This window comes from Mytilus californianus, unplaced genomic scaffold (assembly GCF_021869535.1).
Source record: "Mytilus californianus isolate M0D057914Y unplaced genomic scaffold, xbMytCali1.0.p SCAF_2, whole genome shotgun sequence".
NCBI classification, from domain to species: Eukaryota; Metazoa; Mollusca; class Bivalvia; order Mytilida; family Mytilidae; genus Mytilus; species Mytilus californianus.
Window position 1 is genome coordinate 102,352,093 of NW_026262668.1, and position 27,256 is coordinate 102,379,348.

The 27,256-nt window shown below is 31.3% G+C and overlaps 1 protein-coding gene across 3 annotated transcripts in view; it reads right to left on the reverse strand.

Moving 5' to 3' along the window:
* Positions 1-6,299: 6,299 nt before the first annotated feature.
* Positions 6,300-27,256, reverse strand: part of LOC127730629 (uncharacterized) — a 72,047-nt gene continuing 51,090 nt past the window's right edge. For all 3 annotated transcript variants that reach the window (XM_052239130.1, XM_052239129.1, XM_052239128.1), the window contains exons 2-5: positions 20,981-21,086; positions 19,950-20,454; positions 16,989-17,183; positions 6,300-12,750 (exon numbers count right to left, since the gene is read on the reverse strand). In XM_052239130.1, coding sequence (XP_052095090.1) covers positions 12,367-12,750; positions 16,989-17,183; positions 19,950-20,363 — 993 coding nt within the window. In that variant the 5' untranslated portion in view covers positions 20,364-20,454; positions 20,981-21,086 and the 3' untranslated portion in view covers positions 6,300-12,366. The remainder of the gene's footprint in view (positions 12,751-16,988; positions 17,184-19,949; positions 20,455-20,980; positions 21,087-27,256) is intronic.

Below are 27,256 nucleotides of genomic sequence, written 5' to 3' on the forward strand. Positions count from 1 at the left end.
AAGGATTGACTGGTCATGTCAGGTGATGACCTTGCTATGTTATAGCGATAATTTAGAGTCAAGCGCACACGTGAATCTGCTGGTGTTTTACAAATCAAACGATGCACCGTCAGTTGACAGAATCACGTGTGCGCTTGACTCTTTTAGCATTTCAAACCCGTTCATTTAAAGTGCTTGACCCATATATATCATATTTGTTTTTCGTCTAATATTTTTACACAAAAGTATGAGGGTAGGAATGGCATTTTCCGTCAGGAGTCACACAGCCCTTTTCTGAAATTTTGCATGAGAATAAAACTATTGACAGCAACAAATTACTGGTTCCGTACTCGAGCCTCGATAATGTGTGTACCTTAATGACGAATAACGGTAAAGAGCTGGACTATTCAGTTGTTAAATCTCGTTTTTTATCACTTCTAAAACTTTGAAACGTATTAAGGCAATAGAGGCAATCATTGGGGACATTCCGACAATGACCGACATGAAAACTACGTACTTTCGAAATGGAATCCGTCAACAGACATTAGTTTGTACATTGATATTTCTGTCAACAGACGGTGCATCGTTTGATGTGTAAAACACCAGCAGATTCACGTGTGCGCTTGACTCTTTATTATCGCAATAACCGGCTGAGACTACTATAAGTCTCAGCAATAACATACTTAAATATTCTAACTTTCGTTTTAAAAAACACATGTTGTCTAAAACTTGAATATGACTTAATTGATTGCATTAAAGATCTGAACGCAGACGGAACAACTAAATCCGTGTATTTTTTCAAGCATCATTGATTTGAAGTCGTACTCTCCACGTATATACTTGACTTTAACTCAAGATGGATTGTATGAATATATGACAATTCTGTTTATCATTATTTTGAAACTTTCAGATGCACAATTAAATTTCATTTGTGCACATGCGCAGATACGTAACCAACGTGGTTCTGAATTTCGATAATTTATACCATATAAATATCCGAATAAGTTTATTAAACTTTAATACCCATAATATTATTATTTTTTAATAATTGCAAGGACGTATAAAACGTCCTTGATAAAAGCAGTCAATATAATACTTCCACGATAAAAGTAAGGAGAAGGAATCCAGGGTGAATGTACTCTATGGGGACGAACTCGGGGCGAACGGACCAAGGGCGAACATGTAATCAGGGCGAACCGACCCGATACCAAATTCACGCATGCGTACTACAAACTCTACTTTAAAGACATCCGGTTACAAGTAAATAAATAACGTTCATGTAAAAAGTAAAATCACAAAAATACTGAACTCCGAGGAAAATTCAAAAAGGAAAGTCCCCAATCAAATGGCAAAATCAAAAAAAAAAACACATCAAACGAATGGATAACAACTGTCATATTCCTGACTTGGTACAGGCATTTTCTTATGTAGAAAATGGTGGATTGAACCTGGTTTTATAGCTAGCTAAACCTCTCACTTGTAAGATGAGATGAAATCAAATAATTTACATAAATAAAAGGGTTGATATTAATACATTAAAACATGAGAAATTATAACACTAACGATAGTGATCATTTTTCAAGCCTAACTAATAAATTAAATGATGCAGATTAGATCATGTGTAAACATCGGTGTCAAGATATGGCACGGAAGTTGTTATGAAATTGTAAAGCACAGAAAGGGATACGGCATACGTCCTGGTGACGGTTCAATGATTTTACAGCCGGCAGTAAAGGCTTTCAGAAGACTTGAAGTCTTCTTCCACCAAAAACTGCATTTTACTCTATGTTCTATTTTTAGCCATGCGGCCATGTTTTCTGAGGAAACAGAAAATAAAACACAAACTTTATTCTAGATAACATAAGAATCATTCAGCTTAAGTTTGGTTTAATTTGGTTCAGTAGTTTCAAAGGAGAAGATTTTTTAAAGTTAGAAAACATGATAAACAAATTGTGTAAAATTGTCTTTAAAGGGCAATAACTCCTTAAGGGGCCAATTGAAAATTTTTGACATTTAAACTTATTTGTAGATCTAACTTTGCTGAACATTTTTTGCTGTTTACAGTTTATCTTTATCTATAATAATATTCAAGATAATAAGCAAAAACTGCAAAATTTCCTTAAAATTACCAATTTAGTGGCAGCAACCCAACAATGGGTTGTTAGATTCATCTGAAAATTTCAGGGCTGAAAGAACTTGACCTAATGAACATTTAAACCCCTGTCAGATTTGCTCTTAATGCTTTAGTTTTTGAGATATAAGCCAAAAACTGCATTTTGCTCCTATGTTCTATGTTTAGCCATGGTGGCCATGTTTTTTGACGAAACAGAAAATAAAACACAAACTTTATTCTAGATACCCTAAGGATCATTCAGCTTAATTTTTGGTTGGTTTGGTTGGTTGGTGCAGTTGTTTCAGAGAAGAAGATCTTTGAAATAGTTTACAACGGCCGCCAAGTTAGGAAAGATGAACTAAAACTTAAACTAAATGTCAAATCTCAAATGTCAAAATAAAACATGTAACAAGTAGTATTGTTACTACAAATAACAGTAGGTAGCCTATGAAATGGTGCTTCAGTAAATCTCCCCAAAAAAAAATTTTGTTGGGGGAGATCTCCCCTTCTGGTGGTTTTGAAAGTGGACACTGGTGAATTCTCTACAGACATATTATCAGAAGACAACAATTTATAAATCAACCTATTAACATATAAATTATAACCATTGCACCCTATTGATATATTTGACCAATGCCAGCCGCACGCCTGTATATACCTTCATATAGGAAAAGACCCCTACCCAGTGGACTTTTTATACGACCGCAAAAATTGAAAATTTTTTGGTCGTATATTGGTATGACGTTGGCGTCGTCGTCGTCGTCGTCGTCGTCGTCTGGCGTCGTCCGGCGTCGTCCGAAGACACATTGGTTTTCGCACTCTAACTTTAGTTTAAGTGTATGGATCTCCATGAAATTTTACCATAAGGTTCAATACCACGAAAGGAAGGTGGGGATTGATTTTGGGGGTTATGGTACCAACAGTTAAGGAATTAGGGGCCAAAAAGGGGCCAAAAATAAGCATTTTTGTAACTTCCAGACAATAACTTGTGTGTAAGTGTATGGATCTCTCTGACATTGTACCACAAGGTTCCATATCACAAAGGGAAGGCTGTAATTGATTTTGGGGGTAATTGCCTCAAAATTTTAGGAATTAGGGGCCAAAAAAGGGGCAAAAAACAAGCATTTTTCTAGTTTCATGACAATAACTTAAGTGTAAGTGTTTGGATATTTCTGAAATTGTACTTCAAGGTTCCATATCACAAAGGGAAAGCTGGAATTGAGTTTGGGGGTAATTGCCCGAAACGTTTAGGAATTGGGGGCCAAAAAGGGGCCAAAAATAAGCATTTTTCTAGTTTCCAGACAATAACTTGTGTTCAAGTGTATGGATCTCTCTGAAATTGTACTGCAAGGTACCATACCACAAAGGGAAGGCTGGGATTGAGTTTGGGGGTGATGAATCATAAGGGGGTTCAAAAAATTTGGGGGGGGGATTTTTTTTTTTTCTTTTTTTTTCTTTTTTTCCTTTTTTTTTTCTTTTAAAATTTTCCATTTTAAGTTGGTTATTTCTGATTAATATTTAAAAGCAAATAATAATGATATGGTAGGAGATACACACCAAACAGGATGTGTAAATTATTATATAATAAGTATTGTGCAATAGCAAGAAATTTTCAATTGCACAGTATTGCACAATTGCAAGAAATCTTCAATTGCACAGTATTGCGCAATAGCAAGAAATCTTCAATTGCACAGTATTGCGCAATAGCAAGAAATATCCAATAGCACAATATTGCGCAATAGCAAGAAATTGTCAATTGTACAGTATTGCACAATAGCAAGAAATATTCAATTGCACAGTATTGTGCAAAAGAAGATACTTCGTATAAATTGCTTATTTCTTGATCAATTTCAATGGGGTTTTATTCTTGAATTCTTGGGGTTCTTTAATATGCTGAATCTAACCGTGTATTAAGTTTTTGGATTTTGGGCCCTGTTTTTAAATTGGTCCACATTGAGGTCCAAAGGGTCCAAAATTTAACTTTGTTTGATTTCATCAAAAATTGAATTATTGGGGTTCTTTGATATGCCGAATCTAACCGTGTATTTAGATTCTTAATTTTTGGTTCCGTTTTCAAATTGGTCTACATTAAGGTCAAAAGGGTCTTAAATTAAACTTAGTTTGATTTTAACAAAAATTGAATTTTTAGGGTACTTTGATATGCTGAATCTAAACATGTATTTAGATTTTTGATTATGGGCCCAGTTTTCAAGTTGGTCCAAATCGGGGTCCAAAATTAAACTTTGTTTGATTTCAACAAAAATTGAATATATGGGGTTCTTTGATATGCTGAATCTAACCATGTATTTAGATTTTTGATTTTTGGGCCCCGTTATCAACTTTGTCCACATTGAGGTCAAAAGGGTCCAAAATTAAACTTTGTTTGATTTCATCAAAAATTGAATTCTTGGGGTTCTTTGATATGCTGAATCTAACCATGTATTTAGATTTTTTATTTGTGGACCCGCTATCAAATTGGTTCATATTGAGGTCAAAAGGGTCCAAAATTAAACTTTGTTTGATTTCATCAAAAATTGAATTATTGGGGTTCTTTAATATGCCAAATCTAACCGTGTATTTAGATTTTTAATTTTGGGTCCCGTTTTTAAATTGGTCTACATTAAGGTCCAAAGGGTCCAAAATTAAACTTAGTTTGATTTTAACAAAAATTGAATTCTTGGGGTTCTTTGATATGCTGAATCTAAACATGTGTTTAGATTTTTGATTATGGGCCCAGTTTTCAAGTTGGTCCAAATTGGGGTCCAAAATTAAACTTTGTTTGATTTCAACAAAAATTGAATATATGGGGTTCTTTGATATGCTGAATCTAACCATGTATTTAGATTTTTTATTTGTGGGCCCGCTATCAAATTGGTTCATATTGAGGTCAAAAGGGTCCAAAATTAAACTTTGTTTGATTTCATCAAAAATTTAATTATTGGGGTTCTTTGATATGCCAAATCTAACTGTGTATTTAGATTTTTAATTTTGGGTCCTGTTTTTAAATTGGTCTACATTAAGGTCCAAAGGGTCCAAAATTAAACTTAGTTTGATTTTAACAAAAATTGAATTTTTGGGGTTCTTTGATATGCTGAATCTAAACATGTGTTTAGATTTTTGATTATGGGACCAGTTTTCAAGTTGGTCCAAGTTGGGGTCCAAAATTAAACTTTGTTTGATTTCAACAAAAATTGAATATATGGGGTTCTTTGATATGCTGAATCTAACCATGTATTTAGATTTTAGATTTTTGGCCCAGTTTTCAAGTTGGTCCAAATTGGGGTCCAAAATTAAACTTTGTTTGATTTCAACAAAAATTGAATATATGGGGTTCTTTGATATGCTGAATCTTACCATGTATTTAGATTTTTTATTTTGTGGGCCTGCTATCAAATTGGTTCATATTGAGGTCAAAAGGGTCCAAAATTAAACTTTGTTTGATTTCATCAAAAATTGAATTATTGGGGTTCTTTGATATGCCAAATCTAACCGTGTTTTTAGATTTTTAATTTTGGGTCCCGTTTTTTAAATTGGTCTACATTAAGGTCCAAAGGGTCCAAAATCAAACTTAGTTTGATTTTAACAAAAATTGAATTCTTGGGGTACTTTGATATGCTGAATCTAAACATGTGTTTAGATTTTTGATTATGGGACCAGTTTTCAAGTTTGTCCAAGTTGGGGTCCAAAATTAAACTTTGTTTGATTTCAACAAAAATTGAATATATGGGGTTCTTTGATATGCTGAATCTAACCATGTATTTAGATTTTGGACATTGGACCATAATAGGTAAATTAAAAAAATTGAAGTTCTTAGACCACATTCTTTCTGTGTCAGAAACCTATGCTGTGTCAAATATTTAATCACAATCCAAATTCAGAGCTGTATCAAGCTTGAATGTTGTGTCCATACTTGCCCCAACTGTTCAGGGTTCGACCTCTGCGGTCGTATCAAGCTGCGCCCAGCGAAGCATTTTATTAAATTATATTTCTTCGTTTTTATCCCATTGTCTTACTTTTAGTATTAGCATCTATGTTGGTTAGTAGGCCTGACATTCTGTTATAATTTTAAAAGTTAACACCCTTCAAATGATAAGGACCCATTTAAGTTACAACTTGTCCTATGGTTTTAGGCCAGAAGATTAGTTGAAAGGACCAGGTGACGTAAAAAGGAGTCATTCTATTCTATGAAATATAACAATGCATAGACTATTGTAGTATACATTTTAATGACTAAATATGGCAACAAAAATAAACAGCATTCTTAATGATTTACCAATGGCAAGACAGTTGCAAAAATTAAAGTAGTCTCATAACAACTTCCCTACTATGGCTCAATGACAAAGGTCATTCATCAAGTATTCAATTTCAATAACATAAAATTTAACACAATAATCTATGACTCACAACAAGAAACACGAAAAAAAAAATATAACTTTGGTGGAAGCTTATATATGTTGACTTGGAAAATACAGAGATTTCATCCTATGACTACCACTATCACCAATTCTTTATTGCGAACCAAATGAAAGTTTTCCACAGAGTCGTCTGCTCTTGACCAGGGTATTTAATCTTTTGTCTATTCTCTTGTCCTATTGAATAAATACAATCGCTATTGTTCTCTGTGTATTTTTTTCACTGGGATCTTTAAATTTCTTCTAGGATAAATCTATCACTCATTGATTAATTTACCTGACCAAAAAATAACCTTCTTTTTTGGGGGAAATAGTTGTATAAACTCGCATAAACTGCATGCAATATTGTATTTAACCAATATCAAAAATATATTTTCAATCTGTTCAATATAAACACTGATTTAATTATAAAAAGTTTACTTCTGACAAAATTTTTAGTATTGTTCCAATGAATTTGCATGTTTTTGTTGTTGTTCAGTTATAGAATACATTTATCAAGACCTTAATTAAAACACAATAATTTTCAAGTTTTTATTTGTCAAACACACAAAAAAAAGCAAATTTTAATAGGGAAAATATAAAAAAAATTGTTCAGAAATCAACTTTTAATTTTTGAATCTGTGTTTATATTGAAACTATTAAAAATGAATTATTGATATTGAATAAATACAACACCATATGCAGTTTTTTGAGTCCTTATTTAGTATTTGTACATGTATTTTCGTTATTGACAGTTCAATTTTTTGTTCAGGTAAATTTTAAAAAAATCAGTGAGTGATAGATTTCTCTTGGAATAAATTTAAAGGTCCCATCAAATAACTACACAGAGAACAATAGCTATTGTATTTATTAGATGGGACAAAAGAACTTACAAAAGTTCAAATCGACAGGTAACTTGCAGGTGAATCTGTGGAAAAGTATCATTGGATTGGCAATAAATTTGAACTAAAACCAATCAATTGTATATCTTCAGATGTATTAGATTTCCTACTGATTCTAATGGTATCACATACAGACCTGTTTTGTATGGCTGTGTGAATGAATAATTATAAATATATATAAATATTACCCTAAAATGAAAATACAATGAAATAAAATATCAAAATTATCAAACACTGTATTACCACAAAGTAAGTTAAAAAAATCAAAAATAAATCAAAGTTATTGTTAGGTAATCAGTTTTCTAATTTTTTTCATTCTTTTTTACTTTGCCATAATAACTCAATAAAAAGCCTCCATCCCTAATATTTCTAAAGGAACATAATTTTTGGAACTAGGAATTAAATAATAAAACAACTCATACACACAAATGAATGTCCTTCTAAATTTAAATCAACAAAAATTTATCAATAAACTCATCATAGATACCAGGATTGAAATTTTGTATTTGCGCCAGATGCGCGTTTCATATACAAAAGACTCATCAGAAACGCTGGAATAAAAAAAAGTTAAAAAAAAGGCCAAATCAAGTACGAAGTTGAAGAGCATTGAGGACCAAAAATTCCTAAAAGTTTTGCCAAATACAGCTAAGGTAATCTATTCCCGAGGTTGAAAAGCCTTAGTATTTCAAAAATGTAAAGTTTTGTAAATAATTAATTAATAATTATGACCATATCAATGATAATTCATGTCAACACAGAAGTGCTGACTACTGGGCTGGTGATACCCTCGGGGAATAAAACTCCATCAAATCAGATCAAGGTATATTATCTTACCTCCTATACATTTCTAGGAATATGATTGGTTAAAAGCAACCGCATGGAGACCGTGTATATTCTATTGGGTTAGTAGGCGGGGCTTATTTCAATACACGATTAGAAGTGGTGTTACGTCCCTTTATAAAAACAACACGGTGTTGACGAAAAATCTTAAAGGTTTTAACAGACGAAGAAATTGATGATGAACGATTGAAATAAATTCCTAAAACACATTTAAAGCTAACAAGTCGTTATCATGGGCATTTTTTTGGATAGACCAATGGAAGTAGGTTCTTAATACTAACAGTATTGAAGACTTGATCACTTTGATAGGCCACTAGTCTCAATACCACATGTTAAGATAGCACACTATGTAACTAATAATATCCTTGTTTTGGTTTAGGACTAATACTTGTTGATTTACAAGGATACACAGTACTGTAACTTGCCATGCTATATTATTATTTGTGGGGTAACAATTTTGGTGGATATAGGTATACCACATGTTCAACAAAGTATAAATTTTCTTTATGCTTGTATAATGACTTTGGCAATACCAAGACAATTTCAATCTGTCCTCAATCCCCAAAATATGATACCCTAAAAGTATAAATGAATCCACAGTATCACTAATCTCAAATAGGTAAAAATTCTTACATTAAGCTAAAACATATCATATTAATTAAAGACATAAATCTCATTTGTCTTTTTTTACATATATACTGGAAGTACTGGATACACGATTAAAATGAAAAGATTTCAAATATTTCATGATACTCATACAATGTATCAATATATTAATTATATACAATGTATCAATATATTAATTATACATCTCTAACTGCTCCTAAATTACAATGCCAACTATCTCCTGAACAGAATCAATTTACAAATATGTAAACAACAAAAACAACATTTCACAAAATGATGATTTAAAATTTGATTGCAACAGTAAAATCATGAGTTGTAATTCTATATGGCATTATATAATACAAACAAACTGCTAAATGAAGCATAACAAAAAAATATATATACAAAGAAAAACACGGAAAACCTGTTAAAACAGATAAAACAGAAATTTGTCTCACCTGCCCAAAATAATGAAACGCTAAGATGGACTGACATAAATCTTGAAGAACTTAGTTATGAATATTACCTTCTATACAACCAAGGCTAGCTTTATATAATGAATGCAGCTGATATTTACCCACCCATATCAGAGATTTTTAAAGTACATTCCTTGGGTCCCTTGTATGTTTTCATGGAACAGGACTTATGACTTAGACTTAATCAGAATATGCAATACACAGGCAAATTTTGCTCACATGAATTTCACATGAATCTCACATGAAATTCATGGGCAAAATTTCACATGAAATTCACATCAATGAGCTTATACATGAAACTCACATGAAAATTTTTATGTGAATTTCACGTGAATTGAGATTCACTTGAATCTCACATGAATTTCACATCAACTTTACATAAACAAATTTGGTATTTTTCATGATTTTTATTAAATTTGAAAATTTAGATGTTATTTGAATAGCTTCATTTTCAAAATTCACGAAATTCACCTGAAACTGATTTCACGTGAGTTTCACGTATAAGCTCATTTGAGGTGAAATTCACGTAAATTTCATGTGAGATTTGCATGAAATTTATGTGAGTGAAATTTCCCTGTGTATTAGCTGTGAAAAGTAAAACCAAAAGCGTACTATCTTTTTCCTCATTTACTACATTCAGTGCAAACATTAACTGTTGATTACCTATACACACATTTACAATACTAAATACAAGACTTATTTGCATTTTTTCCCTAATCAAATGTATATAACTTAAGTGATTTTTAAATTACTGTGAAATAAGGTACTATGCTCTGTTTCTGTCTGGTGAAAACTGACACACATGATAGCAATATAAGCTAACCTGGTAATAATAGGTTTATTTGATTTCTACAGGATAAGGACTTTAAAAGGATTGTTTTGAACTGTAAAATGCAGATAGCCAAGGTTATACAAGATATATATAGATTGTGACTGAAAAAATCCAGTGTTTTGCTAGAACTTAGTTCTTACAGACATTGTTACTCTAAAAGCTTGAAACACACCTTATGCCAGTCATAACAATTTCATTTTATTTAGTCTATTTCTGTATTTATTTAAAGAGGATTGTCAACAGCCTGAGATTTTAATTAGGTCTCCTCAAGTTTATGAACTCATTTTGTGAAACTAGTCACTATGCAGCTGAAGAAGGGAACTCTTTAAATTAATTGTCAAATTGTATCTAATTGTGTATGCTATATAAGCTTAAGCAAAATTATAAAGAATTTACATCTACTTTCTCAAAGTTAACTATGGTAGTTGTTCAGCAACAAGGAGAATTTAAGTTATCTCCCCTCAGATCCATATGTTACTAACAAAGTGAGATTATCAGTAATTATTTGAAAAACATAATTGCTAAAAAATGTAACAAGTTAGCACCATCTACAAAACAATAAAGAAAATAAATAATAATACAACTAAAAGCAGAAGCATTGTAAAGTAAATGTATCTATCTGACTAGCTTTTCAATAAAAAATCAAAGAAAAATATTTTAGTGCTCAGAACTCCTTTTGAAACATAAGAGTATGTTCGTTGAGTATTTGGCATCTCATATAATATCTATTCACTAACACAATGGCACTCTTATTAACTCAAAATGATTTATCACATAATTCTATAGACAAAGTTTACTACTATAAAGATATAATTTCAAAAAATAACTACTAGATGTCTGAATTGCCCATCTGGCAGTCACATGCCGTACTGATATCTACATTAAAATCAGGATAAAAAATACCATAAGCAAAATCTCCAATGATCTCCCCCTTTCAAAAAATATAACTTTCCATTAAGTAGTCATCATATTAATAACCAAGAAAATGATTTATAGGTCTTAATTTCCTTGTTTATTAATTTTGCTGTTATCATTTTTTTCTCTTTCCTTTATTGTTTTCAGAATACCCCAAAAAGTCTTAAATTCATAAAAATCGTCATTTTAGGACAACAAATCCAAGAAGGAATCATCTGACAATTTTGATAGAATAACAGTAGATCTTTACTTTTCGAATTTGTTTTTGTCCCTGCAAGATTGTCATATTAACTACAGTTTTCATGGCATTTGACAAATATTGCACCTTGCCTTTGTGTTGTACTTTTAGTCATTGTAGCCATATTGGTTGATAAATCATTTATAATTCACTATCTTATATCTTATAACACTAAGGATCATTTAAGCAAAGTTAGGTTTAAACATTGGATCAATACATGCAAATAATGGTAAAAAACAGCCATTTAAGGACAGTAATTGCTTCAAGGAATATATGGTTTCAGTCATTTGGGTATTTTTTAAATCTTGCATTGCTGAACATTTTTGTTGATTTGAATTTCTGTCTTTAAAGATGCGAGTTATAAAAGGCAATAACTTCTACAAAGAGTCAATTTGTAGTTTTAGTCATGTACAGTTTATATCTGTCTATAAGTTTTCAAGAAAATAGGTAGACATATCACAAAGTTACAAATTTTACTGCACCAGATAAAAGGCACAAAATGCTATAATTGGTCAAAAATAGTCGTTTACAGACACTTACCCTTAGTATAAGGAGACATCTGATAATTTTTGTATAAATGGAAGGTAAATATATCCCGACATTCTGAAAATTTTCATTTGTCAGATTTTTCAGCATTGTTCTCTTTACCTTATGATCAATTTCTATCTACAGTACACATGTTGGTTAATGGAACAACCTATAATTTTCAATGATCTAGATACCCAAAGAATCAATCATGTCAAAATTGATTTCAATTGGTTCAGTAGTTTTGGGGAAGATCTTAGAACAAATGTAATGAAATGAGATGCCAAGTGATCATTGATGGAAATAGCTCATATAAGTATAACCCATAACTTTGGGCCAGATAATCTAAAAATATTAGAAAATATGACATCTCTTAAATTTGACAATGCAATCATAATGAATGGACTTATTCTGGCCTTACAATCTCAACATTTGTTTTAGCATTCCTTTCCTTTCAATAGAAAGTCTTACTCATCTAGCATAATATAAACTGATTGATTTTCTAGTCTTCACAAATATCATATCATTAGCTTTCCACAATTTTAAACATTAATGCTTTAACCCCTTTTTTCTGAATATTAAATCATTTACACCCCCATCATCTCTCTGCATTTTTAACAATGTGTCGTAGCCTTTACTTTCCATGAATCTCTGTAACTGGTTATGCCCCCCCCTTTCATGAACATACTCCACTGCCAACATTTTTATGTTTAATTTTTCAAAAGGAATTGTTTTTAATACATTAAGCTCATCTCCTTCTACATCTAAACTGAAGAAGTCTATTGTTGTTCTATTCAGTGCTAGCATGAAGGAATAAAATGGAAAACATTCTATTTCTACTGGATCTGAAGCTATGTGTTGTTTTTTAATCCAATCTCGTGCATCCTTATCATGTACTATTCTTCCTCTGTTAAACGCTTTGTTAAATGTCAGCTGGAAAAAAAACATAGATAAGATATATATTAGTACTTCAGAATATAAACTATACAATTAACAATTAAAAAAATTGTTTTTGTAGCTTTTCAGTAGTCATACAATTGCAAAAGGTTAAACTGACTATGAGACAGAACAAAACATATCATTGATACATCTAAACAGAAATATTATAATGATATGATAAAAGACTCAAAAGATTCTAAAACACTATGGAAATGTATTCACAGTCTAAATCCATTCACAATCTAAATCCATCTAATCCATCAAAACCACATGAACTTATTACAACTGGAGACCATAAAACTACAGATCATAAAGAAATTGCTTATGCATTCAATAATTATTTCACCTCATGTGTTGAAAAATTAAGGCATAGCAGGGCACCAAGCAACTCAAATTTCAATACTCTAACAAACTATGTACAAATGAAATTTTGGCAAAAAAGGCACAAAAAATTCATCATTCCCCCAGTAAAATTTGCAGAACTATTTGATGAAATAATCAAGCTAGTTGTTAAGACATCTTCTGGTTCTGACAATATAGGTCCAAAGATTATAAAACTGAGTGCTCCTTTGATAACATCTTCCTTAACATATATTTTTAATCGAATGATTGATACTGATATTTATTCATGTGTTTTAAAAAATGCCAAGGTAGCTCCTATTTTCAAATCAGGTGTAAAAAATGTAGCTAGCAATTACAGACCAATATCTGTTCTGCCAACATTATCAAAATTAATAGAGAGACATGTATCTAAACATCTGTATAATTATTTGACTAAGTTTCAAATTTTACACCCTTCCAAGTCTGGGTTTAGACCTAACCATTCATGTCTAACTGCCCTCATTAATATCATTGATAAATGGCTACATGAAATGAATATGGAAATATTAATTTGGCAGTCCTCCTGGATTTTAAAAAAGCTTTTGATGTTGTTGATCATGAAATTTTATGTAAAAAACTTCAAATTTATGGCTTCCATGACAATACTGTTGATTTTTTAAAATCATATTTGAAAGAAAGAACACAGCAAGTCCATATAAGTAATCAATATTCTGATAAAAAGTTTTAAAATTTTGCTGTTCCACAGGGCTCAATACTTGGTCCCATTTTGTTTGTTTTGTATATAAATGACCTTCCATTACACATCAAAAACTGCCATACAGACTTGTATGCTGATGACACAACTATGCATGCATCAAGAAAGAGTATTGCTGATATGCAATTAAAAGTACAAGATGATCTCCAATGTGTTGAAAAATGGTGTCATAAAAATAACATGTTCATAAATTCTGATAAAACTAAATGTATGGTTATAGGTACAAGACAAAGGCTGTGTTAAATCAAGCAGAACCAATTCTGACTATTGAGAATAATATTCTTCAAAAATCATCAATAGAAAAACTTTTAGGTGTTAGAATTGACTCTACCTGTCATGGACAGGCCATGTTAATTACTTATGCTCATCAATATCATCAAGACTTCATTTACTCTCTAAGATCAAGAAATTTCTAAATATTGATTCAAAAAAATTATTCTATAATGGTTATGTTCTCCCACTGATAGATTATTGTTGTATTATTTGGAGTGGTTGTGCTAAAAATGAGCTAGTAAGAATAATAAAATTGCAGAAAAGGGCTGCAAGACTCATTTTAGATGCTGATCCACTTTCATCATCAGCACCTCTGTTTAAACTGCTTGGGTGGATGACAGTAGAGAACAGAATCTCATACCATAAATCTGTTTTGATGCAGAAAGGCATTAAGAATGAAGCCCCTGTATATTTAACTGTAAAATTTAAAGAAATGCCAGTAATAAACCAATATTGTTTGAGGAATAAGTCTTGCAAAAAATTGAAAGTTCCAAAAGCCAAAACAGAGCTGTATAAGAAATCTTTTATATATTCAGGATCTATTTTATGGAATAACTTACCAATATCCCTGAAAAAATCAACCTCAAATACAGCTCATTCAAAAAAGATTTAAAAAATTACTTGTTGGAACATTAAGAAGCTGTGCAATTTTATGAGACAATATGATATGAACAGCAGACGCAGCAGTATAAAAAGTCCACCAAGAAGGAGAATCACACAGACATGTTGTCTTTACTATATTAAATACTCAAAACTGAAATAACAAATTCAAGTACCTACAACTTTACTGAAGATTAAATTGTAGACAAACATGCTTCAAAAACGACTGAATTTAAAGCTGCTGCTGAACACAACAAGGTTCCCACTGTGTTTTGGCTTCTTAATTTGCACAGGTAACTTTATAAATTTCGTTATATACCTAAAACCATATAAAATAATCAAATAAAATAATCTCGCTGCTTCTGACTCTTACAACCATTAAGGAATTTTTTTATGTGACAAAGCCAATGTTAATAGTGGTATTAACTATTTCTGGAGTGTGAGAATCGTTCGAAGTCTTGGATAAGCTCTAATCAAGAGGTACCACCAAACATGATTAAACTATGTTATATCCCGGTATATCAAATACAGTAAAACCTGTATACACCGGCCAGCTCTGAGACTATGAAAAAGAGTTGGTTTGGACGGTGGGTAGGTTTATTCAGGTTTCCGTATTGACAGGAAGTTATAAACTTGTGATGTCAGATATTGGATGTAAAAGTTCTGTCTTATTGTTAACTGTAAACTAATAAAACCAATACTGTAATAATCTATTTATTGAAAGTTATGTCATGATTTGTGTGAAAATATTTTGACATGAACATTACAAATGTTCCTTGCCTTTGCACCATTTTTCTACGCAGAGGCGAATTTAAGGGGCCCAGGCTGCCCAGGCCCCCTTATGGAGCTTCATTTATGGTTAATTCAGACTTTTTACCTGTTCCACACCAAATGTTGCCTAGTTTGGGGGCCTGTGGGCCAGGGCCTAATCTAGGATTTTGGAGAGGGAGAAGTGACTTCTCCTTCCATGAGAGAGAAGGGAGAAGTGGTCAATTTCTTCGAGAAGTGATATTCCATTACTGTTTCGGTTGCATAGTGTTCTCGTGCTTATCACTAAGAAAATTGTTTTATATGCAATAAAAAATATACATGCAGTTTTTTCATGTTATTGTACAAAATGTATATATAGAAAGTTCTTAATAAAAAGGTTTAGACAATATAGTTGTTATTTATTCATTGATACCATTTGTACTGTCAACTTGAATTTAAGTTTAAATAAAATTTGTTGTTTGGGACATGAGGGAGTAGCCTAGTAATATTGATGATGCATTAAATTCATGTGCATCTGCCTCAATTTATTTTTAAATGTCCAGAAAAATATGACTCCCAGTTTACCTGATGAATTTCACATGACTGGGAATTTAATTTATATCACCACTTGTCATTATTTTGTAAAACATTATTGAATTACCAGGACATCATGTTACATGTAGTTGTAAATTGAGATTCTCGTTAAAGATTGTAAGCCTATAAATGAAAATATCTGTCAATCACATATTAATTAACCGATACAGAGCTAATTTCTATTATTTTTTAAAGATATCTTCCCTATCAACGAAACTGTCATGAAAAAAAAAATCAACTGCTGATCACAGCTGGTCGAGTGTCGTACGTTTGCAATCACATTCAATGAATATAATAAATCTACCGTTAATTCACACCCTTAACCCACCGAATAGTACAATTTGATCGATAGTAATAAATAAAAATAAAAAAAATCAGCTGAGTGATTACGCAACATCCTCAGATAAAAATCATCGTAAAATGATAACTTTAACAGACGGTCAGTTTTCCGATTGAATAGTTTTGAATGTTATATCCAAGGATGTTCAAAGTCGCTGTTGTATTTATTTAATTTGATCGTCGACAGTATTAGTCCTGGGTCGTTTCAAAAATCTTGGTTTCCTTGTCAGTCGCCATATTTTTTTACCTGGGAGACGTGTAATTCACAAGTTGTCTCCCTTTTACCGATTTTCATAGCGATTTGACTTCACCATGAAGTTAGTCGGCTGGCGAGATTTAGCGATTTTCAAAATTCTTTGGGGACTTAAATCATCATTTCGCCGGCAAGATTATGGCCTGACCCCCTTTTTCAAAATTTTGGATCCTCATCTGCTACCCACAATCGTGTCTTCAGTCATTGTTTAGAATCCTCTCATTATTATCCCTCTGCTTATGTTTTTCTGTTTCTGTTTTTTCTTATTGCCTGTGCAAACTTAAAGATATTGAATATCCTTGCTGACAATAAATAACTATAGCATACCTTTGCTGGAGTAGATTTAGGACTTAGGCAAGCATTCACTGAGAAAGCTTTTCTATGTTTTGATTTTAATGCTGCATAATTAGTGGGATCTGCCTCAATCAGTAAACCATTCCATTTCCTGACTTTTTCAAAGAAAAATGTGTTGGATCCTTTTTCTCCATTTAGTCCACCACATTCTACATAAAAACCTCCTTCCTACAAAGTATTTTTTCGATTAATTGTCCATAAGAAAGGTATCAATAGTCTGTGTTTCTTTTTAAAAAAAATGTTTCCAGAATTTTCTGCAGCTGTTACTGAGCTGTATGTAATATAAAAATCAAAAGATGTGGCTTCCTTGCCAAGGAAACAACAATCCAACAAAACACCAAAGGAAAAGGTGTAAACAACTGCAGTTCATTGTTTGACCTTCAACAATAAGCAAAACTAAACTGTATAGAAAGTTATATTATAAAAGGCCACAAAGAACAAAATGTGAAACAATACACAATTTGTATGTTCTTGGATCTACCTGTGTACTTTTTTTAACCTTATATTCTAAACTTAAATTCATTGTCAAAATGTATATTTCTTGGATCTACCTATGTTCTGTATTTAACCTAATATTTATATCTTACAGGAGTAGGTGTGATAATGCCCCTATTTCTTGCTAAAATTTCAAATAAGGATTTATGACCATTAGCATAATGAATCATAGCTAAAACAATGACTAGATAAGAAATAGGTCTCATTGTTGGAAATTCAAGAATCAGCTTTTTTTCATGACATCACTAATAGCACATATCAAGATTTTTTTATGAAATTCAAAGAAAACAGGTCAATTTCTATTGGTTTTTATGATCAAAAACATACAGTGCATATGTGGACAAAAAGATCTGTCCATATTATGTTGGTTATTATAAATTACATATCTGATTTAAATATATAGCTTGTTGAACCCTGCACTCTATGTTTCTTGGGTATAAAAGTATTTTACCAAAATCTCCATTTTTTCCTATTTTGGGTGTAAATGCCAATGCTTTGAAAGAAAAACTTGATAAAAGTAGTTTGATTTCACTTTCTTACATGTCTATTCATCTACTTGAACCACTTTTACCTTGAAATAATGGACTTAATACTACGGGTCAAAAAGGGCCCAAACCAAACTTACTCCTTTTTTAGCAAAATGTATATTTTCTTGCATCTACCTGTTTTCTATATTTAACCTAATATATAACTTAATTGTATTGTCAAAATGTATATTTTCTTAGATCTGTGTTCTGTATTTAACCTAATTTTTATAAACTTATATTTGTATTGGCATACCAGGTAATAAATATTTTTGGTGTCTTTCCGATTGATCCACTTTTTAAAAGTACAGGTAAAAAGTAATAAAATTTATGGGACAATCGGGAAGATGTTTGTGGGACAATTAGGAAGTGTAATAGTGTAATACATTTAAACAAGAGTGCACACGCTGAAATGTCTTGCCTACTAGACTGACCATTGATTTTAGGTTGATAATCCTAAATATAAAGTTTTACTACAAGTATCATATTAACATTTATGATCCAAGAAGATGAGGTCAAAGTCAGATAAACCAAGCCAGAAATACATATTCACCTTTAATACAATCATTCCATACACCGAATATAGATGACCTATTGCTTATACATGTAGTATAAAAGAAACAGACCAAACCATGGAAATTTTATAGTGACCAATGAACCATGAAAACGAGGTCAAGGTTAGGTGAACCCTACCAGACAGACATATACACCTTACAATCATTCCATACACCAAATATAGTTGACCTATGAACCATATTTTCTTGGGACTACCTGTCATGCCTGTGTACTTTATTTTACCTAATAAAACTAGTAATAGTAAACTTATATTTATTGGTATAATGTGAACTCCACTTAACCTTATATTTTTTAGCTTATTATATTTATTGGAATAATGTATATATTTCATGAAGATGGACACACACTATGGTGTAATATCTCTATTCAAAAGGATGACTTGTGACTTTTATCCTCAACATGTTTTGTCTCCCATTTTCATTGTGTACACCACAAAAATTCATAGTCATTTTGTTATCATGGTTATCAGAAAACGTAAACTGTCAATATGGTTGTGATTAGCAACTTCATTTTACAACTGACATGTGATAATTATGAGTTGACAGGTTTTATTTACTGCAAATTTGAATACATTAAGTTTTTATGAAATATCAATTTTTTTCTCACCTCTGTTTAACTGATTTATGTAGATAAAAGTTTTTGTTTTAACTTTTTTTTATATCATGTAAAGATCTGCTACTTAATTCTTTTCTCTTTTTTTTTTATCCAATTCTCTCCCTTTAAAATATCAGAAGATTTTAACAGTTTAATGGCACATAACATTATTTTTACCTTTATGTATTAATGAGGTAAACACAAATCTGAATTTGATATAAAACTGAATAAATATGTTTAAACATAATAGACACTCAAGAAAAGAAAAATGTTCTTTTATGAGCATATGAACATTTGTTCATTAATAAGATTTGCTATAAGCAGTGATTTGTTGTATAAAGATACCATAATAAACAGCAGATCAGCAATTATGTCAGGACAATCAATAACTTTAATTTTCTTAAATGTTTTGAGGATCATAACATGATTTTCTTCACATCCCATAGGAAATGTATCAAATATTTTCATGGTATGACTTGAAAAGTTTTAATGACAGTATTGACTGCCGATTGTGATTATTTCATGAAAGCACTATTATTACTATAGAATATTGTTTGACAGGATTGAATTAAGTCAAAAACAGGTAAAAAACATAAGCAATGATTTCCACATCTGTTTTAGAGGGTTTCACTATGCATTAAAATTGAATAATCAAAAACAATGCCCAGAAATTCAATCATACATTTTTGTGGGAGAGCTTCATTTTATAACTTTATAGAAAAATTAGATAGGTACATTTTCTTACTATGTAATTGAGCCTACTATCTATGAATGGTGTCTGTCCATTGGAATACTCCAGTCTATCTGGAATATCTAAGTTGTATGGTTCTGTAGAAGGTTGTTCAATGTAATAGTTCCTTATCATTGTCACCAATGTCTTATCATCAGCAGCTGTATTCCTGTCTATGAGTTCCTTCATGGCCTTTTTATAATCAAATTGTGCTAACCTGTTTTGATTTATTTTTTGTGGTTGAAATTGTTGCATGAAAACAACTTGTTTTCTGTCTTCATTAAAAGCCCCTCTAACAACAGGAGAAGAAATATCTAGATTTGATATCGGATATTGATTTAAACTGGAATTTCTGGCATAAAACATCATGAAAAGTAGAAAAAACAAGCCTACAACTCCTGCTATAAACCATGGTGTTGATACTCTCATTATTCAGGTTAAAGTCTGGACTGTAAACGACTTAGCTTTCAAGTAAACTTTTGTGTTGTAAAACTGAACTTTATGTCATCTAGTGTTTCATCTGAAAAGACATGACTAAAAACAGTGATGTTCCACATATCAGCAATAACAGTAGATTAAAAAGACAATGGGTAGTAAATTAATTCAAAGCAACAAAATTCAATATCATAAAACTACAAAGGATACTAACAATGATATAAAAGAAATTCAATTATCTACCGTGGTACAGCCTTAAGATTATCCTACTTTACAGAGAAGTTTATATCCATACATCCTGATATAAATATTTAACACTTTGGGAATTTGAAACTTTCAGTGACAAATAATTGTTAGAAAATTTCGGTTACGTTACATTTCATTATTCTTTAATTCTCATTCAAATTTTAGTAAATTGAAACCCAGAATTAAACTATAATTTATACACATTGAATACTGTTTATTCTTACAGTACCTAATTATTTTCAAATCAAGTGACTGTCACTTTGGTTTTATTCTATAAAAGGAAATGTAAATTTTACACAAATACTGCTTTAAAAGAGAATATCACACTATAAATATACAGAAATAAACTTGTTTTCATCAATTACCTGTGTATCTTGATCTGTCAGGCCTTGAGTATGTAGAAATCTGTTAAATATTTGATTCAAGCGTTTTGTACTCAGGCACATCAGGTATATTGATGTGTTGGAAGACCTACAAAAAAAATCAATAATCAACATATCAACTTTCTATCCTCTTATAATAAAATAAGATGTGGTGTAGTAAACATCTTGTGGTATATAGTCAATTTCCAACAATGAACATATGAGCAACAAGATCTGTTAATTAAAACAAGGAAATATATAATATGCTAATTCTCTTACTGGTTCTCCTTTTTGGTCCCTCACTTAAAATCTGCAATAAATCTATAAATTATCAATCTTCAGATAGTCATCAAACTTTTATTTAGAAGATAAAGACTGGATGATATTCTAAACAATCATATTCTTATTGTTTGCTTGTGAGCCTTCAAGCAGGAAACTTAACTTTAAGGAAAGATATATTCTATCTTTCCAAAATTTTTCACATTTAATGACTTTGTGGTGTTAACTTAAACAAGGTCCTCAACCAAACTAAAGTCTATCTGATTGCAGTCTTTGTATTTGATTTTACAGAGCCATTTGAATCATATACATTTTTGTATATCTGTTTTGCTTATATTATGGGCATAGCTAGCATATTGCAGCTGTAGAGAGTTAAACATATGCAGACAGTGTTTGGCAGTTGTGTGCTTTAATTTTGTTGTTCTGGATAGTTTTATGCTCCAAACAACTTAATATGATCAGATATAGTTTCATTGCTAAACATATGGAAATTTTATGAAAAATCCACAGCCTTTCTCTTTGTACTCCTATATTTGACAATTTGGTGCTTACTAGATAGAGGATTAGTGCATGCAGTGCTAGCAATGATTTCCCTAAAACAAGTATATAAATAAAGATATTGGTTAAAACAAGTATAACAAGAATGTGTCCATAGAACATGGATGCCCCACTTGCACTATCATTTTCTATGTTCAGTGGACAATGAAATTGGGGTCAAAACTCTCTAATTTGGCATTAAAATTAGAAAGATCACATCACAGGGAACATGTGTACTAAGTTTCAAGTTGATTGGACTTCAACTTCATCAAAAACTACCTTGACCAAAAACTTTAACCTGAAGCGGGACAGACGGACAAACGGATGGACGAACAGATGGATGGATGGACGAACAGACTGATGGACCAACAGACGGATGGACCAAAGGACAAACAAACGGACGCACAGACCGAAAAACATAATGCCCTAGGTGGGGCATAAAAATGGACTTATTCAAGGTTTTCGTCGACTTTAGTGACTCAGCAGGAGGTTTTTTGAATTGTAAAGGTTGTTTAGGATTTTTTGTAGACAATAAATGCTAGCACATCATGGACAAACAAGTGATTAATTTATGTTTACAATTTTATAACGAAAATCTCTGTAATAATGTCTTTGGGTTTTTGCAAAAATCTTGATTCTATTCAATGCAATGAAATATTTAACATGTTTAACAGTATTGCTTTGAACAACATTTCCCTTTGGTATATGTACAAAATGGCACATCGCTTTTATTCTGTATTTTTAATGTTTTAATATTGTTGCACTTTGAAAATTTCGAAATAAACAGGCCTACTGTAGGGGTCATCAACCTTAATCTGGTGAACAAAATGTTTCAAATTCCTACTTATAATATAAAAATAAAAGAAGAATGTGTCTGAGGACATGAATGCCCCCACTCAAGCTTTGCAATTTTTCAAGTTAAAAAGGGGCATAACTCTAGAACTGTTAATGACATACTTCCAAAATTTAAACTCTGTCTGCATGTTGTGGTTCTTAGCATTGTGTATGAGTTTTATAAAATTTGAATAAGGCAAACTTAAGTTAAAGTGCGGAAACAAAACAATTTGCAATTTTCCAAGTTATAAAGGGGCATAACTCTAGAACGGTAAGTGACTCACTGCCCAAATTTCGAACTCTGTCTGCAAGTTTTTGTTCTTAGCATTGTGTACAAGTTTCATTAAATTTGGATGAGGAAAACTTGTGAGAGTGCGGAAACGAAAATAGGACAGACGGAAAGACGGACAGACTGAAGGATGGTCAAGGGTAACACTTAATGCCCCCTTTGCATACAACAGGGCATTAAAAAACTATTTTGGGTTTCATTCCTTTATACCATTTAATTCCTTGGCCTTTATTCTTCTTTGTTATGAAAAATGATTGAAAACAAACTTATATGGCAAATAATGGAACATGATTTTCTGTCTCTTAGCTTTAAGTGTTTTGTGTTATTAAACGTTTTGATGTCTGATCTTATATCATCATGATCATAATATAACATTCTAGGTCTGAAGATTAAGAATTTTTTTGTAGTATTGTTTTTTATTTAATATTCAGTCTAGCCTAATTTGTAACCCTGAGTCTCAATCTTGTGTTGGTCTTACAGTGTACATGTGCATGTATAAATATATTTATGTCTATTTGTCCTATCTCTATCTTGTCTTGATTCTTTTGAGTTTGACTTTTTATGGTTTATCTATATTGCCTCAATCTTGACTTGTTCTTGTGGTTTTACAGGGTTTATGTTGATTTGTATTGTCTCAATCTTGTCTTGCTTCTAGGGTTTTACAGGATCTATGTTGTTTTACATGTACATGTATAGTCTCAATCTTGCTTCATTTCTAGGGTTTTACAGGATCTATGTTGATTTACATGTACATGTATATTGTCTCAATCTTGTCTTGTTTCTAGGGTTTTACAGGATCTATGTTGTTTTACATGTACATGTATATTGTTTCAATCTTGTCTTGTTTTGGGGTTTTACAGGATCTATGTTGATTTATATGTACATGTATATTGTCTCAATCTTGTCTTGTTTCTAGGGTTTTACAGGATCTATGTTGTTTTACATGTAAATGTATATTGTTTCAATCTTGTCTTGTTTTAGGGTTTTACAGGATCTATGTTGTTTTACATGTACATGTATAGTGTTTCAATCTTGTCTTGTTTCTAGGGTTTTACAGTGTCTATGTTGTTTTACATGTACATGTATAGTCTCAATCTTGCTTCATTTCTAGGGTTTTACAGGATCTATGTTGATTTACATGTACATGTAAAATTATTTTCATTTACCTGTGTTTAAAGTTATTGCAAATGGCTGATATTTTTGTTCGAGCATATTGTTTTTCTTTAATTGTTTAACATTTCATACTGTTATAGCATGTTACTTTTATGATTCTTCCCTTAGGTATTTATTTTGTATTTACATTGTATCATAGGTCAAATTTATTTGTTCAGTGTATGTTCAATAGTGTTAATATGTCCTTTGATTGAGTTAAGCTATTTCAGTTGATATTTTATAGTGTGTCTTTCTATGTTGTGATGTTACACTATTGTTTCAGAAAAAGGTTGAAGGTTTGGTACCATTAATACGTTTAAACCCGCTGCATTTGTTTGCACCTGTCCTAAGTTAGGAATCTGATGTTCAGTAGTTGTCGTTTGTTGATGTGGTTCATAAGTGTTTCTCGTTTCTCGTTTTTTATATAGATTAGACCGTTGGTTTTCCCGTTTGAATGGTTTTACACTAGTAATTTTTGGGGCAATTTATAGCTTACTGTTCGGTGTGAGCAAAGGCTCTGTGTTGAAGACCGTACTGTGACCTATAATGGTTTACTTTTATAAATTTTGACTTAGATGGAGAGTTGTCTCATTAGCACTCATACCACATCTTCTTATATCTATATATTGTCTCAATCTTGTCTTGTTTCTAGGGTTTTACAGGATCTATGTTGTTTTACATGTACATGTATAGTGTCTCAATCTTGCCTCATTTCTAGGTTTTTACAGGATCTATGTTGATTTACATGTACATGTATATTGTCTCAATCTTGTCTTGTTTTTAGGGTTTTACAGGATCTATGTTGTTTTACATGTACCGGTACATGTATATTGTTTCAATCTTGTCTTGTTTCTAGGGTTTTACAGTGTCTATGTTGATTTACATGTACATGTATATTGTTTCAATCTTGTCTTGTTTCTAGGGTTTTACAGTGTCTATGTTGATTTACATGTACATGTATATTGTTTCAATCTTGTCTTGTTTCTAGGGTTTTACAGGATCTATGTTGTTTTACATGTACATGTACATTGTTTCAATCAGGTCTTGTTTCTAGGGTTTTACAGTGTCTATGTTGATTTACATGTACATGTATATTGTTTCAATCACGTCTTGTTTCTAGGGTTTTATAGGATCTATGTTGATTTACATGTACATGTATATTGTTTCAATCAGGTCTTGTTTCTAGGGTTTTACAGTCTATGTTGATTTACATGTACATGTATATTGTTTCAATCTTGTCTTGTTTCTAGGGTTTTACAGGATCTATGTTGATTAACATGATCATGTATATTGTCTCAACCTTGTCCGGTTCTTTGAGTTTTACAGTGTCTATGTTGATTAATATTGTCTCAATCTTGTCTTGTTCTTTGGGTTTAGAGTATCTATGTTGTTTTATATTGTTTCAATCTTGTCTTGTTCTTTGGGTTTAGAGTATCTATGTTGTTTTATATTGTTTCAATCTTGTCTTGTTCTTTGGGTTTAGAGTATCTATGTTGTTTAATATCGTTTCAATTTTGTCTTGTTCTTTGGGTTTAGAGTATCTATGTTGTTTTATATTGTCTCAATCTTGTCTTGTTCTTTGGGTTTAGAGTATCTATGTTGTTTTATATTGTCTCAATCTTGTCTTGTTCTTTGGGTTTAGAGTATCTATGTTGTTTTATATTGTTTCAATCTTGTCTTGTTCTTTGGGTTTAGAGTATCTATGTTGTTTTATATTGTCTCAATCTTGTCTTGTTCTTTGGGTTTAGAGTATCTATGTTGATTAATATTGTCTCAATCTTGTCTTGTTCTTTGGGTTTAGAGTATCTATGTTGTTTTATATTGTCTCAATCTTGTCTTGTTCTTTGGGTTTAGATTATCTATATTGTTTTATATTGTCTCAATCTTGTCTTGTTCTTTGGGTTTAGAGTATCTATGTTGATTAATATTGTCTCAATCTTGTCTTGTTCTTTGGGTTTAGAGTATCTATGTTGTTTTATATTGTTTCAATCTTGTCTTGTTCTTTGGATTTAGAGTATCTATGTTGTTTTATATTGTTTCAATCTTGTCTTGTTCTTTGGGTTTAGAGTATCTATGTTGTTTTATATTGTTTCAATCTTGTCTTGTTCTTTGGGTTTAGAGTATCTATGTTGTTTTATATTGTTTCAATCTTGACTTGTTCTTTGGGTTTACAGTATCTATGTTGTTTTATATTGTTTCAATCTTGTCTTGTTCTTTGGGTTTAGAGTATCTATGTTGTTTTATATTGTTTCAATCTTGTCTTGTTCTTTGGGTTTAAAGTATCTATGTTGTTTTATATTGTCTCAATCTTGTCTTGTTCTTTAAGTTTAAAGTATCTATGTTGTTTAATATTGTCTCACTCTTGCTTTATTCTTTGAGTTTAAAAGGGTCTATGTTGTTCCGAGTTGTCTAAATTTTTGTCTTTTCTCTTTCATTTTGTTGTTTCAATTCTGTCTTGTGTCTTTGTTGTCTCTATTTTGTCTTGTGTATTTGTTGTCATGATTTTGTATTGTCTTTGATGTCTTGATTTTGTCTTGTACGTGTCTTTGTTGTCTTGATTGTGTCTTGTGTCTTTGTTTTCTCAATGCATACCTGTCCTTTATGTTTCTTGATTTAACAAGAGTTATCTCAGCTCTCTATACTAGTTTTTTAAACAATTTATAAAGCTTGTAGATTTTTAAAGTACATGTAAAATGCACATTGCCCTCTTAATGAAACGTGTCACTTAAATACAGCAGTCATATGTATAACACTTTTTATAAGAACAACCAAACTATGAACATTTACATTTTCTAGAATTTTGTTTGTTCATGGATGACTCTCTCTCTATCAATACAACATGAGATGGTTGTTAAATAAAATAAGCATCCACATACAGACAACTATAACAGATCTAGAACCATAACAAAAACTCATTACCACATAATGTTCCATTCATGATAAAACATAAAATATTTAATTAACTTCTTACTATCTTAAACTTTAATATGGCCTCAAAATCAATTAGTCAATCAAATTCTGATGTGATTTGTGATGGTAATCAGAAAAACATTGACATTGTTGAACATTTTCCATTGAATTTGTATGTGACAGCTGCTGAAATTATAGATACATGGACCTGATATACATCATGTAGATGTAGATAGGAAAATTATTTAAAGGGATAACAGCCAGCTTGTATCACAAAA